General features: G+C 30.7%; 1 protein-coding gene across 1 annotated transcript; it reads left to right on the top strand.

Annotated features, from left to right (window-relative positions):
* Positions 1–6,204: 6,204 nt before the first annotated feature.
* On the top strand, positions 6,205–7,921 carry LOC145584290 (uncharacterized). The gene has a single exon (XM_081641163.1). It carries the CDS (start codon positions 6,605–6,607, stop codon positions 7,919–7,921), a length of 1,317 nt encoding a protein of 438 aa, XP_081497289.1. The 5' UTR covers positions 6,205–6,604.
* Positions 7,922–16,970: the final 9,049 nt, after the last annotated feature.

Genomic DNA, 16,970 nt, shown 5'->3' on the forward strand with positions numbered 1-16,970 from the left:
TTATTTCACTTCAATTTAGCTCTAATCAGTTCAGCAAATCAAAACAGGTCATAAGTGGATTGGAATTTTTCCTTGAGAGGAGTTGTATTTTGATAGCTATAGTTGTGTGCGTACAAGAAAATTTTCACACAATTCAAATAATCAGGAGTTTCTTTATGTACTAATTAGATATGTTTTATTGTTTATTAGGAGACAATTATTCTATACATATGGCCATATGGGTAAATAATCAAGACTTTCTATTGATTTTGTTAGATTTGTTTTAATGTAAAATTTTATCAAATTTTTATAATTTTATATACATGAGATTAATAGTAAATTAAATAGACATTGTAGACTGTCATGTGCAAAGTCTAGTAGACTAATTAGGTCAAATCACATAGAACCAACGAACCATAATATATGAAGTATATAATAATGCATGATTTGTGCACCCGGGTGCACAATGAGCATGGTTAAATAAAGAACATGTTTAGATTTTCGAAAAGAAACATGCGGGTTTTTGAAAAAGAACATGTTTGTGTTTAACAATGAACATGCATTATTAAAGAACATAAAGACATTACAGAAAGAACGTGACATAAACTTTATTAAAATTTTATGAAAAATTACACATTAAAGGAAAAAATCTTTACCAAAGATATCATTTCCCCAAAAATAGTTTCCTCTCTCTCCAAAAATTCTACTTTCCATAATAATTTTAGTTTTCTCTCTCTAAAGTATTTTCAACTAAAAAAATTCAAGATTTCACTTTCAAATTAAATTTCAAAATTCAAATTAACACAGGTTAAAAGAACACGAGTTATAATGTAAAGAACATATAATTCATACCCGAAGAACAAATTGATCAAAGATAATAAAAAAAATGATATATGATAATTAAAAAAAAAAAAAAGAATTTGTGCATCACTCATACCTCAAAGAAGATACGAGTCAAATTCAAATAACATACTTTATATTATTGAAACCCAAAAAACATGTTTAATCAACATATGTTAAAGAATATAAGTATAAAAGAACACATTATCAAACATATATGGGTATATTCTTCGTCAAATATAAGTATGTTCTTTGTCAAATACGGTATGTTCTTTATCAAACAACATTATGTTTGTTTTTTCAGCCTTTCGGGTGTACCAGCGCACCCGAGTGTACTATCCTATTTTCATGAAGTACATATTAGTCTATATCCAACTCCATAAATTAATTATGCCCTGAGAATAAAAAATAAAAAAAAATACAATCAAATTGCAACTTAATTGAAACCAATTCAAGGATTTATAGACACTACTGAGAACAATAATCAATTCTATTGGAATAATTGCTCCAAATTCTTTTCAAATTTTCTCCATGCATCTTGCATTTTAATTTTTTAATTTTTTAATTTTTTATTTTTTTACATATGCTTAATAATTAAAGGTAAGGATTATAGATGATGGAATAAGTTTGCTATGCTAATTAGAGGAGCTTTACTAGCTCCAAGATTACATAGGGTACAAATAAAACATAAATACAACTTCCTCACAAGAAAACCCCGGCTTGAAAACCCAAGTTTCCTTCGAACATGTTGTAGGAGATACCAAAATTACCCTGTGTTGGCTTTGGATCCCCATTTCTATTGATGTTGGGAAGAGAACAGAAAGGCAAAGAACACGCGGTTGTTGACATACATTAACTCGGGCTCAAAAGACACAAAGAGTTTTTTACATTAGATCAAACATGTAGGAATAAAAGACGACCAAGGCTTAACGACACAATAGGCCCTTGTATCTTGCATTATTCATTCAATAGGCCCTCGATCTCTAGCTTGGAGCAAGAAGATCTGTAGAATTTCATTGGTATACAACTATAACGAAGGAGAGTTTGATCTCATACGAGCGAACTCCTGCATGATTTCATCCTTAAACCAATCGGTACATATGTAGAGTAACCGCCAAATTTATAAAGTTAATCATCCTCTTCTCTTTCTTTAATGATGTGGAATAACTACATTCAATTAATTAACATGTGGGTATTTCCTTTAACAACTTTTAATTTGTGTAGTTGTCCAAGTTCCGACCCTAGTCATCACTTTAATTTTTTTATTTTTATTTTTATTTTATTTTATTTTTGAAGACAATCATCACTTTAATTTGTATAATACTTCATAATGAAAATGATATTCGTATTACTTATCGAATAAATTATAATATTACTAGTATTAGTTAGTCACTTTAGAATAATGAAGTGACCAGCATATTTTTAAGGGAGCATTAATCAAAGTGATAAATTCATCAATTGTGGTATTTGATCACGTATAACGTCAAATCGTCAATTAACATAAGTGATCTAGAGTTTTACAAGTAATGATAATATTAGCAATCAAGAAATCAAATTTTTGGTTGTCATGGATGTGGATCAAACGATCATTACTAGCCATTGATATCAAAATGCGTATTAGCTTATATTTCCTCAGTTTCATATTACTTACAACATACTAGTAGTATTTTGACACGTATTTTAAAAAATAGATATAAGAGTGCAGTGTAAACGATACAATGATCAAAATAACTTTAACAACACAGTAACAACAAATAGCTAGTTTTCATCTTACTTTTGTTTAAATTATTCTGCTAATTTGCAACACCATTGAATTTCTTCATTCCTTAAAATACGTGTCAAAATATTACGTTGCAATTATTGCAAGTAATATGAAAGCCATCAAGGATGTATTATACACCATGTAACAAAAGCTTAATTAATCACAAAAGATTTTGATTAGGTGCTTAATTACTCCTTAATTATTATATACTACCATATAGTTTAAGATTAAAAGCAATACGAACTCTGTTTACGTATTTGACGCTCCCTCCATTCCAATTGCATTAGTCACATTTTTTTTGGTGTGGCTTGTAAGTTAGATTAAAAGTATTAGATAGGTTCGTTTCCCATCTAAAAATTACCAACAATGTTTTAGCCTTTTAGGTTTGAATTTTCACCTTAAAACAAATAAATTTCCAAACTTATTATTGCCGAGAGAATAATATACAATGTCAAAACAAGATTTATTGTAATTTATCGACAACTAATCCTATTTTTCATGGATAGCCCTAACCCTGAGGTTTGGCGAATTGATTTTTACTATTGGTAAGATGTAAGGATCATGGTAGAGGTGATCAAATTCCAAGCCAAGTCGGGCTTAGTAAAAAATAATTAATTCATGTCCAGATCAACAAAATCATGTAATTGTTTATGTCACGACCGACCTTTTCAAGCTAGCTAGGTTTTGGCTATAATACACGTCTCATGTTGTTCAAACCTACACATTAATCGAGTTAGGCCATGAATGATCATCGCTTGCAAAACAGTAAGTGCCATTGGTAAAGCCTAAGGAAGTAGTAAAAAAAGGGTTATGTAAAAATGTTGGGATTTAAGTGAAAAAACTGAGAGATGGTTAATTGCTTAAGTCGTTGACGTACTATCCTACAAGATCTTGAGCTAGATATACACTAATGACATTTGTCTAAGATGGTGTTTAGACTATCACGTAAGCTATATCTTGCATTGTTAGGCATAACGCAAACCCAATCATATCAAATAGTAGAATTAAAATAAAATACAAACAAAAATAATTAATTAAAGGCCCAAATGTAAGCTGTTAATATGAAAATTAGCCAAACAATCAAGTGATGTAGAGTATAAAATATAAATTTCTACTACGAACACGACAAGTAGGTAGAACAGTCCAGTCGTTCAACCAAAAAAATTTCCAGAATCATGTGAAATATCTATTTCTTCAATTCTAACAAGGTTGCAAATAAGAGATTCTGTCAACGTAACCCTTTACATTTTTTTTTAAACTAATGTAATATCTTCTTAATTAATTGGGTCAAAGAATTCAAATTTTGTTTAATTGATTTTACCTATAGTTTAATCTAGTTCATGACGCATGATTGTATAAATAATACACTTGTAATTATGTACCCAAAAAATGACATAAACCAAGTAAGAACTCAAGAAATTATGCAAGAAAGTTAAATTAATAAAGAAATATTTATATACCTACCAAATAAGAAATACAAATATAAAAAACTACTATTAATTGAGGGCATGTGATAATGTTGATTACTTGCTAAGCAACCCATATACCATGCACGGAGTAGCTAGCCTTTGTGAAGTTGATGTTAGGCAACCAGCCAACCATGGTCTATGTTTTTATTTTATTTTCATAGAAAAATACATTATACCAAGTATTTTTATGAACTTTTTATGGGTTTGTAGTAACGAGTTTCTTCAAGAACCACTAATGTCTAATGCAATAGTGCTAGAAACCAAGATTCATTAATTTGAAAGCTAGCTATCTAACTACTCTATACCAACCAAAATATATAATATTGAATAATTTGTACATATACATACTTTCTTTGGCTCATACAGTCATACCATATAGCTTTTAGTCAACTTATTTGAAACACATTCTAATAAACAAGAGATTGATAGAGGATAACTGAATATATTGGTCTAAGTTAATGAGATATATTGATATTACATAAGGGTGATGATGAAACAACATCTCTCAAGGTTTATCGATATAATTAAACATATTCACAAGCTACTGGAGGGCCAAATAAACTAAATATACCTTACTATCAACATCATATCGCATCTTATGCTTGACTCTACCCTTGTCGTACCACTGTTTCGCGTCCATTATAGATTCTATAACTATTGCATGTCTTGTGTCAAGGTAAACAAAATGAGAAGACAAGGGGTTGAAACTCGAAAGGGGAGTGGGATGGAAATCAATTTTTATAAATTTTTAAACAAAAAAAAAAAAACAAAAATTACTCCGTACCAATTAATTTGAATGTGATAGTGCCTCCTTTAACAATGTTCTTACATATTCTATAATTGAGTGAACATAATTATAATTAAGATAACTATTTTTCATTACATCCTTTAATAGTTCACAATCCGTAAGAAAATTAGAGACATACATAAACTCAGCTCAAAAAAGGTGGTAAATTATTAAAGCTATTCACCATATACTTTCTCTATTTTTTAATAGTTGCAACACACCTTTTATCACGCTTTTCGAGAAGGTAATTAGACTAGGTAAACGAATTAATTAAGCTATGAAATTTTAACCGTAGCAACTTATCCCTTTCTTCTTATCGGTGGTAAAAATTTGTGATTTAATTTATCCGTTTACTTAGTCTAGTATCTCCCTTAAAATGCGTGTTAAAGAGGTGTGTTGCAAGTAAATAAAAACAGAGAAAGTATAAGTTAAGGCAATAAAAACCTAATTTATGAATAAAAGTAAAAACCAAACACAAAATACAAGAGGGAATATTGAAAAAAAAGATGTTGAAAAAGGTAATGAGTGCATGAAATAGTGACCATAGAAGCAAAACCTTGCTTTCATTCCATATAATAATTAGCATCAATTAATTATGTTCACTTTTTTCCCTTCTTTAAAATTTCACTTTTAGGTAAAGGATAGCTTACCCATATAAACCCATCCTTGTTTAATGCCCATAACTTTTATCATATTTTCATGTTTGCGTGCTACAATGCTAGTGTTTTAAATTAATAAATAAAACCAATTAATATAATAAATAAATAATTATAATAATATTAATGTTTATTGGCATTGGATACATTGGGCCCTTTCATATACCACAAAAATGAGTAATCGTAGTACATCCTTTTCGTAGTTTTCTTGCTTTCACACTCCACTAACTAGTTCGCCAACCAACCCCCCATCCTCCCCCTTCTTCCTTTCTTTCTCTCTCCTTGTTTGAGTTTGACTACTTCACCCCCCATTACCCAACTGCTGCTTATTCTTCCTCACCTCACTTTTTTTATTATTATTGTGTTATTCATTTTTTTCGATATTTAAAAGTATACTTCGTAATATAAACATTGGTATGACATATAACTGGTACGGATTGTAAAGATCACGTACCAGCTATGCTTATACAAGTTACAGTTTTTAAAAGTGGTGACTCCTTTATACTTTCTCTTAAGTAAGTGAACATACAACTATACAGAGATACTAATAGCCTAATAGGCTAGTAGAGTCATCCTCCATTGTCCAAACCATACTTTCGAAATTTAAAAAAATATATAATCGAAAAATAAAATATAGAGAAAGAGAAACACAAACCCCACCTATCCCCTTCAATCCCTAAAAGGATCTTCTTCCCAAGCTCAAACGTAAGCTACTTCCATTTTTCCTCTCTTTTTTTCAATTTTTCTACAATTTTTATTTCCTCTTTAACAAAAAGTTCCTCATTAAATATCACCTTTCCTCTTTTCTCTCTCCTTTTCTTCTCCTCTCCCCAAAAAATAAACCCTAATCATTCTTCTCATGAGAACATAGAGCTGGTAGCTCAGCTACATAGAGAGTACCCAAAAATCCCTTGTTTTTTCATTCTTGTTCCTTTTTAATTAGCTATTGCAGTGCACTATTTCTAAAAACAGTAATTCAATCTTTTATCTCAAATGTAAGAAGAGAAAAAGTAAGAAAAAGAGATCAAAGATATCCAATCTTTTAAGATTTTGGCCTGGGCCTCCAAAATCTTCCAAATCTTCTTCTCTAGATCGATCTCGCTTCTCCGTCATGGAATCGGGGAATAGTAGTAGCATGCAATCATCGAGTGGTGGCGATGATCAAGAATATGAATCCGGCGGAGTATTATCAGGAGGTAATTACTTTTTGAGTAATACTAGTAGTAGTACTACTAATAACACCCTACCTTCATCTTCTCATTTTAACAATAGTCATAATCTTTCTATGTTTGTGTTATCTCCTAACAATCAAATACCACCTCCTCCGCCACCACTTCAGCCATCTTCAGCACATGTTAGTTACTTGGACTCTTTTGATACCCAAACTAATTATCAGAACTTGATGTTCGGGTGGTCCGCTAATAACCAATTCTCTACCTTGCCCGATCCTAACCCACATCCTCCTCCACCTCCACCTCCTCCTCCTCCTCCTCCTTCGATGCCGAATCAAAGTTGCACCACTACCCCTAATACCACCCACCTTCCGCCTCCAAGGTCAGTACCCTCACAAGCTATGTCAACACATCAACAAACCGCCACTGCTGGTGCTACTGGTAAGAACCCGAGGAAGCGAACTCGAGCGTCAAGAAGAGCGCCAACCACGGTACTAACGACGGATACGACTAATTTCCGAGCGATGGTTCAAGAGTTCACTGGCATTCCGTCATCTCCATTCTCAGCAGCAGCATCACCTCTTATATCTCGAAGACTCACCGATCTTCTATCCGGGTCAAGTTCAGGTTCGGGCGGAGCTAGGTCGGGTCTACCACATCCGATGTCGAGTTCACTCGAACGTCTCCTTGCTGGTTACAACAACAACAACAACAATAATTACCCATTTAGACCCTTACCTCAAAAACCAAATACTAATACAAATATAAATAGTACAATATCCAACAATACAACTAATAATCATCATTCGTCATTTCAGTCTCTTCTGCAATCAGCCTCAGCAGCTAACCCCCCACCACCACCACCCGTTATGTTCCCGGACCTTGGTGGGGTGCTTGGGAATCATGATCAAACCATGTTCGGGTTCGCGCCGATGCGATTACCATCGGATACCACGGGTGGTGGTAGTGGTGGTTGGAGAGGTGGTAGAGAACAACCACAACAACAACAACAACAAGGTGATGATGATGGGAATATGAGAGGTGCAATGAGTCAGCAACACCAAACCACGGGTGCTGAAAAGAGTAATAATAATAATAATAATAATAATAATAATAATAATAATGTTAGTAATCAGCAAATGGGGGGGTCGATTAGTGGGGGTGGGACTTCCAATTATAATGTGAATATCAATTGTTCAAGAGATAAAGCCTTAGACAATGCTACCCAAGGTACGTTGGGTGATTTTCTTGGTTAATTTTTTTTCAATTTTCTACTTTTTTTTTTTAATTATTTTATATTGTTACATACCAAATTTTATATAGATTAAGATCGAATTATATAGTCCTAGGAATGAATACAAGAAATGAAGAATTTTGGGCTGGGAAAAAAAAGAAAAAAAAAAAGGAGGGTGGATTAGATAATTGATTAGTTTTGTTGTTATAATTATAGTTGTAATCATAGTACTAGATCAGACAATCTAAGGTTGAATATCAACCACGCACATTATTATAATTATCATATCATCTTTTTTTCTCTCTCCTTTTTTTTTTAATTATTATTTCTATCTTAATTATGTTAATCAGAGGTGAAATTATTATATGCACATTTGAATGGTACTTTTTGTTCATAATTTTGGATCAATTTGTTTTCATTGCATAAATCATTATTACAATTGATGACTTTAATTACGCGTCCAATAGAAACTGTCTTTAGTACTAATACAAGAACTAAAGTTAAGGTTAAATGAATCTATTTCTCCTTATCTTTCTTTACAACCGAATTTGAGAGTTGTTGTAATTGCCATTAAAAATAAAGTAGTATTAAGTCCGCTTAGAATGGTTTAGTACAACCAATAATAATAACGAATGTGACGACTGAATCCAAACGAAAGGTTGTATGTCACTGAATGGCAAATTTAGCAAGAAAATTAAGTGTGGTAATTGAATTAAGTCGGTGATTTTATGGCACTAAAAAATGAATTAGTGTACTCATTTTGTTCCTTTGTAGTTGCTTTGAAAGTTCCTTTTTTTTTTTTTTTTTTTTTTTTTTCTCTCCTTATATATTTATATTTATAATATGATTTGTCGTTTTGGAAAATCATTTAAATTAATTAGGCAGTAGTACTGCGTTATAGTGCGGATCAAATCCAATGTGAAATAGTAAAAGTCCATGATTAAGGAGGCAAAAAATAATGTAAAATGCATGGGAAACATTGATATAGTATAGTTGGCTTTTGTATTAATTTTACAACATTATTTTCATTTGTTATTTGTTTCCACCATAATTATTGTGTGCTCATATGCATTGCACCATTTTTTCATTTGCATGGAATTGCCTTACCACTAAAATGATTATCACACTATTTTTAAATAAGTTAATAAAAAAATATCCTAAACGTGCTGAAAGGTGTGTACAAAAAAGTATTTTCCTATTTCAAGTCCTTTTTTTGGTAGATTTGAAAAAAGTTTTTTTTTTTAATTATTATTTTTTAATTAATATATTGGGAATGTGAATTATGAGTTTTATATTTGTACAATGATGATAAATAGAGTGTATGATAATATATAGTCATCATTATGTTATTAGTCCTTAATCCTTATTACTCAATTTCACTAGTTAGGTTATACTTGGTAAAAATTTATTTTTATTTTTTTTAATGGACAGCTTGGTCATATAATGAGAGCATAAAAACATTTATTCCTCAATAAAATTGTGTGCAAAAAAGGAGGAATTATTTCACAGATCCATGCTCATGAATGTTAAAACTTGAAGATGAAAATTATTATGCAATTGATTAACTTGATCGATTGAGAGAGAACATGTAAGTTTTGAAGTGAGCTTCCGTTACCAATAATTATTAAACAAGTACGGAGTAATTTTTGTGTGAGATAGGTGTATGGTGTGACGTGTATGCTTTCTTATAAGGAATGGAGTGACTTTAAAAACGATACTCCATCCCTATTTAATTTCAAAGGAACATTGGCGACTTTATTGAAAAATTTAAGCTTCTTCTACCATCGTATTTCATATGAGATCTAAAATTTGCCTCCTATATTCTTTTCTAACCATACTTTTTATGTCACTCTTTAATTTTCTATTTTTTTTAAGGTAATAGATATTCAAGCTAGACTCTTGTGAAAGTTTGAAAAGTATAAGAGTGTGTCTGCTTGAATCGCGTGGTTATATTTTTTGAAAGAATGTTACGGCTTTATTTGGAATTTATTAGTTAGTTGTTCACTAGATCACTAGTTCAGTTTGCTTACTTAATTTGACCAGCTACTAGTATTTCTAATTCATTGGTTGTAATATTTGCATATAAATATGATGTTTAGTGAGCTTACTTATCAAATTTTGGTGCAAACTACAGAGTAACAATCTTTGGATAAAAATAACGGTACGAAAGGTGTATATATAATAATGGTGTTCTAGTTTGTTTTTTCTTTTTCATTGAAATAGCTGGCTTTAAGCCAATGGATTAAAATGTTTGAGTTTGCTAGCTGCATGAAAGGCCAAATTAAAATTTTAGTAGTTAACAAAACCTTAGCAAATTAAAGTCATTTAAAACAACAAGGTTTAATGGTTTATTGTAAAAAGCGTACATCAATAAATCACCTTAAAAGAATCCTCAAAGATGAAATATATATAATTACATAAAAAAATACCCTACGTACATAGGAAAATATTAATATGATTATAATACTTTGTATGTTCAACTAAATGACCACTATCTGTCGAGTATCGATTCATGGACACAGATTCTCTAATCCAAATGTAGAAAGATATATGAAGCACAACATACCTGATATGATAACACAAACAACATCCATAATTCTTTTAGAGCAATGAATTAAAATCCATCAAAGTAGACAGATAGCTGTCAATATAGTAGCAGGTGAGATGATTGACTATAAAGAATAAAAATGGGTATGTAATGTAAAGTCTAATTGGCTCGATCCAAGCACATGTTTTGGACTGCAACTTCTCTACAGATGACTGCCAGTTACCCTAGCAAAGATGCCAACAAAAATTTTAGTATTATTCATCTGTATTTCTATCAGTACTATATATACTATATCCCCGGATTTTCTTATTTTGCTTTTGACTTGCTTCTTTTGTTTAACTTTTTGTTTGACCAGTTTAATGTAAATGGAATTTTTGTGTATTTTTGGAATTTTTGTATTTGTACCTTTACAAATGTTTGTAACGTTCTTAAATAAGCCTTCTTAAATAATGCTACAAAAGTGGAGTAAACATATGGAAGGATCAAAGGAGTACAAATGGATACTTCTATAAGTGCAAATAATTAATTTAATATTTTTTTGACAAAAAAGTGCAAATATTTATGATATTGAAGAAATTGAATGAGAAATTTGTTTTCATTAAGCCTGTCCAAATATATAACTAAAATGAGATTTTATTTCAAGAAGCACACTTGTGTATTTAGAGTAATCCATCATTTGTCGAATTTTAGGTGAAATAAATAGCTCGTTTTCATGCATGGTTAGGGTTCGACACACTATGGAGTATATATTATATTATGAGAAGGGGATGAGGGTAATTATATACAAAGTAGTTGCAAGGACAAACATAAATACAATTCTCCCATGAATATGATGATTATTGAATTTATATTGAGTAATGAACACATTATTTAACTTGTAATCATATATGTTAAAATAGAATGCACCAATATATTGAATGCACCAATATAACTTGAAAAAAGTAGTTTAGCCCTTAGGTAAGGGAAAACCAAAAAAAGAAGGAAAAAAAAAAAAAAAGGGGGGGGGGGGGAGTTGAATTACATATCATACAAAAAAGAAAGAGATTATTTCTTAAAAACGATACATGAGTCACCATGACTTCATTTGTGTGCTAATTAAGAGCTATGGCTACTAACTAACGTGTATAAGCCTTTAACTATTGCAAAGTTCCTCGCTTTTTTTTTTTTTATCTTTTTGGACAAGATGAAAAGTTCCTAGCTAGCTAATTAAGCAATAAGAACACAATTATCAATAGTCATGATTAATCAATCTAGATATTGATCCTAATTATTATTGTCAAAACTAGAATGATTAGTCGGCATGTGTTCTAAATTCTGCACAATGCACTCATCAAACTGCAGCAAGATTTGACTGCCAAGGTACGGTTTAACTAGAATAAAAAGAAAAGTATTTCTAAGAGTTTAAAATAATTATTCAATTAATTGATTGCTTTGTAACATATTTGAAAAAAATAAAATAAAACTAACTTAAACTAGTGGAAAAGTTTTACACTTTTACTCCGTATCTAATTAGATAAAGGAGAATGACCTAACTATATTTCAATTGTTACGAATATTTTTGTCTAATATTTACGAACTTAATATATTTAAAAGTATGTGGAGAGGCAAGGGGATTCTCACCTCCAAGTATTCTCAACTGGTAGAATTTAAATCCCCACACTTTCAAGATCTGAGATAAGATTTTTAATTTTTTTTATCAAGGGAGACATGCATGATTTTCCAAGGCACTCTAGATTAATTTTGAGAATTACTTTTCTTTATTTTTAGTGAATTTCCTTAATTAAATTCTTGTTTATTTGAAATTTCTGTAATTATCTTGAGTGAATAATTATCCCTATTATGAGATAGAAAAAGATGGATGATATGATAGAGGATTAGAGGTACAAAAGAAGAAAAGAAAGAGACACGAAAAAAATCTGAAGTTGGGAAAAAATGTAGAGCATAGTCACAAAAATGTGATGATTAAAAAAGAGGGTGATAAGGAGTGAGAGTGTCAAAACCATATGAATAGGCAATATAGCCAGAAGAAATGATTAGCCATGAGATTTTGCGAGGATACGCTAACCTATTGTGTCTCTGTCTCCCATCCCCCACCCCCCCCTCTCTAGATACATTATATTGTGCTATAGCTAGATGCTCTCTTTGTCCAATTAATTCAATTTTTATGGAATATTTTGTCCCCATATCAAAGCTAGGTGTTTGGCTAATGACTTTTAGTTGGCTTTTTAATTGATTTTTGGCTAAAATACAAGGAAGTATTTGAAAAATAGTTTTATATCCGACTTTTGGCTTTTTAATTTGGTCTAACAGTCAAATAAATAGATGTGGTTGTTAATTGGCTTTTAAATTGGTTTTTCAGCTAAAAGCTAAAAAAATATTAAAAATGGCTTTTTCTACTGATTTTCTGATTGTTGACCCACTTTTTGACTAATAAACAGCTAGTTGTCATAGCTAATTTTGTCAAACACTTTTATAATATAAATAGATGGCTTAAACAATTCATCAACTTAAAAACTCAATCCATACATCTAATACTTCACGCTGTCAAAAGCCAACCATCAATTGCCAAACAACAGTACCCCAAAATAATATGGTAGTCTAGCTTTTAACATTGACCTTTGGCTAATCACTTTTAAAATAATCTTTTTATCTCTACTTATCACTAATTACAAGTAATAATTATAATTATAAATCAATAATTAGCAACGACTTTGTGGGCTTCATGCTCCAATAAACACAGTCAAACTTGACATAATTGCTAATATACTGATTTGACCATTGATACATATTACTCCATATATTGTATTAATATGGAAATTTAGCAAGACAAACTCATATAGTCACGCTTAATTAGTGACCAAAATATACGTATTTCCAACTTTAACATGTGATCTCAATGTACTTTAAAACACAAAACCCTAGTATGGAGCATTGGATACATGTATAATGTAATTAGTAACAATTTATATAATCATCAGCTTAGGGTTTGAGAAAGTAAGACCTGTTCATATTTACTTAATTTCAGTTCAGTTCAGCTCTAATCAGTCCTGTTCAGTTCAGTTCAGCTCCTAACTTCCCTCTCTCAAAAAAAATTCAGTTCAGTTCAGTTCAGTTCAACTCAGTTCAGTAAATGTGAACAGGCCCAGTTGTAAGATTAAAAAAAATAAAATAGTAAGAAAAGGGTTATTATATCGATTATATTTAAATACTTTTAATAATACCCATAAGTCTGTAACCATACTCAATAGCATAATTATCAGATCGAGTATCCCACTTTGAACAGTCCATTACACTATGTATAGAGCATGGATGGCTAGTTTTGTGTGTTGTGACTTGTCATATAATGTACTTAGGGTTCTCACTTCTCCATAAGACATAACTCACTTTTGGAATTACAATGATAGTTAAGTTGCTCCTTCCCTAGAGAATAAAATCATGATCTTTTTTTTTTTTTTTTTTAACAGGCAATCATAGTTCTGGATTTCTTCTACATTCTCTATCTCTACTTTCTTTTTTAAGTTTTCTATATTACTCGTATCTCATTTGCATCGTACAAAAACTATTCCAAAATAAAATAGAATTAAAAAACAAATGCACGAAAAGTTGTGCGTATGTGCTTGATTGTTACGCGACAATTAAAAGCTTGTGTGCTTGATAGTTACACACTTATACGGCAATTAAAAGATTTTTTGTTTAAAATAATTGAGGGCCAAAAGACAAACCTTTTAATATTATTGTTGATATTTCTAATTGTTTGCTAACACGTTTTTAAAGGGAGGGGATTACTTATATATTTAGCCGACAACTAATATATAATGACATCTATTATTTCTTATTAATTAAGGTACAAGTACATGCAAGTCATTTGCTAGCTGCTACTAATTGGTCATGTAATAAGTCATGTTACATGCAAGATTGTATATGATAGTCTTGAACTCAGATATGTCTTAGATGCTTAATATTATCTCAAAGCAACCAGAAGCGTAGAGAAATTGATCTTCTTTACGCTATACGTAGAACTTGTACGGAGCAATAAGAATCAAAAGATGTCAAAATGGATAAAATTAAATGAGGAACTTTGTTAAAGAAATTCCTTATCATTTTAAGCTTTGACCATTAATAGATGTCAAAATGATAAGGATTTTCTTAAAATGTTACTACGTATTATCTTTATTTATCTAAACTAATTACTTTGATCCGTTAAAAAAATAAACTAATTACTCCGTAAAACCTACGAAAGCATAATGTTATTGCTAGATTAGCAACGGTGTTGACCTTTAAACCGCATGCATAATGCTTTGATGAATTTACTACGGAGTACTATTGATAGTCTCAAACTAATTTAACTTTGACAATTAAAGTTCTTTTTTTTTTTTGAAAGATGACAATTAAAGTTCTTAATTACACAACAATTAGCTTATTCTAAATTATGACGTCATATTAGCATGACACAAAAGTAAATTACGCAAAATCTGACGTACTGAGTGACGTCATGATAGGTTTAAACCATGGGCGTCCAATTATATTCGCCGCTTTTCTTAACTTTGGTGGTATAAATAAAATAACGTGGAAATGAAGGTTTTTATTCATCAAACTCAAATAACTATTTGAGAAATACTCCGTAATAATCAATGACCCGTTAAATGTTTTTTTTGTGAGTTTGTGACTTTAGCTTCGGTTGTGTCATCCATTAACCTTTTTTTTTTTTTTTAAAAGGTTTAAGGGAGACTTTTTTTTTTTTTTAAAAAGTAAGATGAAAAACCCTACTAAACGGCACCTCTTACAGGTTTAGCCAGCTCATCCCCGCAGGTCGACGTTTGAGAGTAGAGGGGAGCTAGAAGTAAGGGAATCCCCTACTTCCAAGCATTTTGTAGTTGGTGGGGTTTAAATTTGTGACCTCAAAATCATAAGGTGAGTTCCCCACCAATTCCACCAAGCTTTGCTCGAGTAACGGAGACTTGTATAGTTGTATATATATATATATATATATATATATATATATATATATATATATATATATATATATATATATATATATATATATATATATATATATATATATATATATATATATATGTGTGACATCTTGTTTAAGTTCAATATGTATTGGAGGTTGACATATCTTGATTACTTGTTACGGAGTATATAGAAACTTTTTAATGAGACGTCTAATAATGTACGAAGTAATATATTATGAATAATTATACTTCATTGTTTTATGAGACAAGTATCTATCAAACAATTGATTTGTATGTTACCAATCATTTTAGAAATATTCAACTTAAAGAGATAAATGATTAAATGATAAACTGTTAAATTTTGTAAGGTTTTTTATGGCCCAAGAAGACAATTATAATTATTAAGGCATTAATTTGAGTCTCTAAGTCCATTGTCCATAAGACATACACGAGCACTAAGCTACCTTCGCATGGGATTAATTTTAACAAAAATCATACAATATGTTTTATCAACAAGATATTACTTAATCGACTACTCGTACTCCAAAAATGTAAAGCTTAATAGAGTATAAATACAGTCATGGACATACTTTAAGCATTATATAATCTAAAACTTTTTAGTTGAGCTACTGTTTTGATGTAGTATATTAGTATCAAGCTAAGAATTTACGTGATGTGAAGGTCATGGGCTCATGGCTTCATTTCTCATTCATACCCTTCCTTTTAAAATAAAATATTTATCGTTAAATACAGGAAGGTAGTATGTGTCGCATTCACATTCAGTCCTATATCACTCTTATGTAGTTATGTGTGATGATTGTGATAGAAAATAAATACAGAGTAAAACCTAACATAATACAGAATATAAAATCCTAGGTATATAAATTTAATCTTGGGTTTTAACTATCAGTTTATCATAATTTGATGTTGGACAATTTAGGAACAAGAGAGCGGAATTCAAGGAATAGAAGTGCCACATAGGTTGACAGGATGAGGTTTGCCACGTGGAGAGAGGGTAGGGGATGGTGCTCCATTTTCTTTCATTATTATTACTTTCCAATCTTCGATTAATTGCTAATGCAAAACCAACCCCTAACCCCTCGAGGACCCCCTTTTAAGTTTTAAATACACTTAACATAATATCATCATGCTACACCATATAAAGTATTTGAACATTTTATATTTGAACATAAGGAGATTCGAACCGCGAACCACCACTTGTAACAAAATTAACTTTTCAACCATTTAAGCCAATTATCAAGAAAACAAAAGGATAGGTAGGCATAAAGGCATTGTCCGCATTAATGATTTAATGCGGGTATTAAATTACCTTGACAATTTGACTTTTTATTCCCTATTACAAAAACAAAAAAAAAAAAAAAAAAAAAAAAAGTTTGCTTACACAAAGACAATTGCAAAATACAAAATCCATAAAAAAAAAGTTACTTCCACTGTACAATTACAAAAGTAGCAACTCGGGCAACACTCAGGCTACTCACTAATTATTATTTATAATCAAGCTTGTTTAATATAGTTGATAAGGATACACACTCAATTTATGACCT

The sequence above is a fragment of the Chenopodium album genome, chromosome 16 (genome assembly GCF_948465745.1).
Source record: "Chenopodium album chromosome 16, dcCheAlbu1.1, whole genome shotgun sequence".
Taxonomy (NCBI): domain Eukaryota; kingdom Viridiplantae; phylum Streptophyta; class Magnoliopsida; order Caryophyllales; family Amaranthaceae; genus Chenopodium; species Chenopodium album.

Bases quoted from the DNA above. Each gene is read 5' to 3' on its own strand.
- LOC145584290 (XM_081641163.1), top strand. From the start codon at position 6,605: ATGGAATCGGGGAATAGTAGTAGCATGCAATCATCGAGTGGTGGCGAT.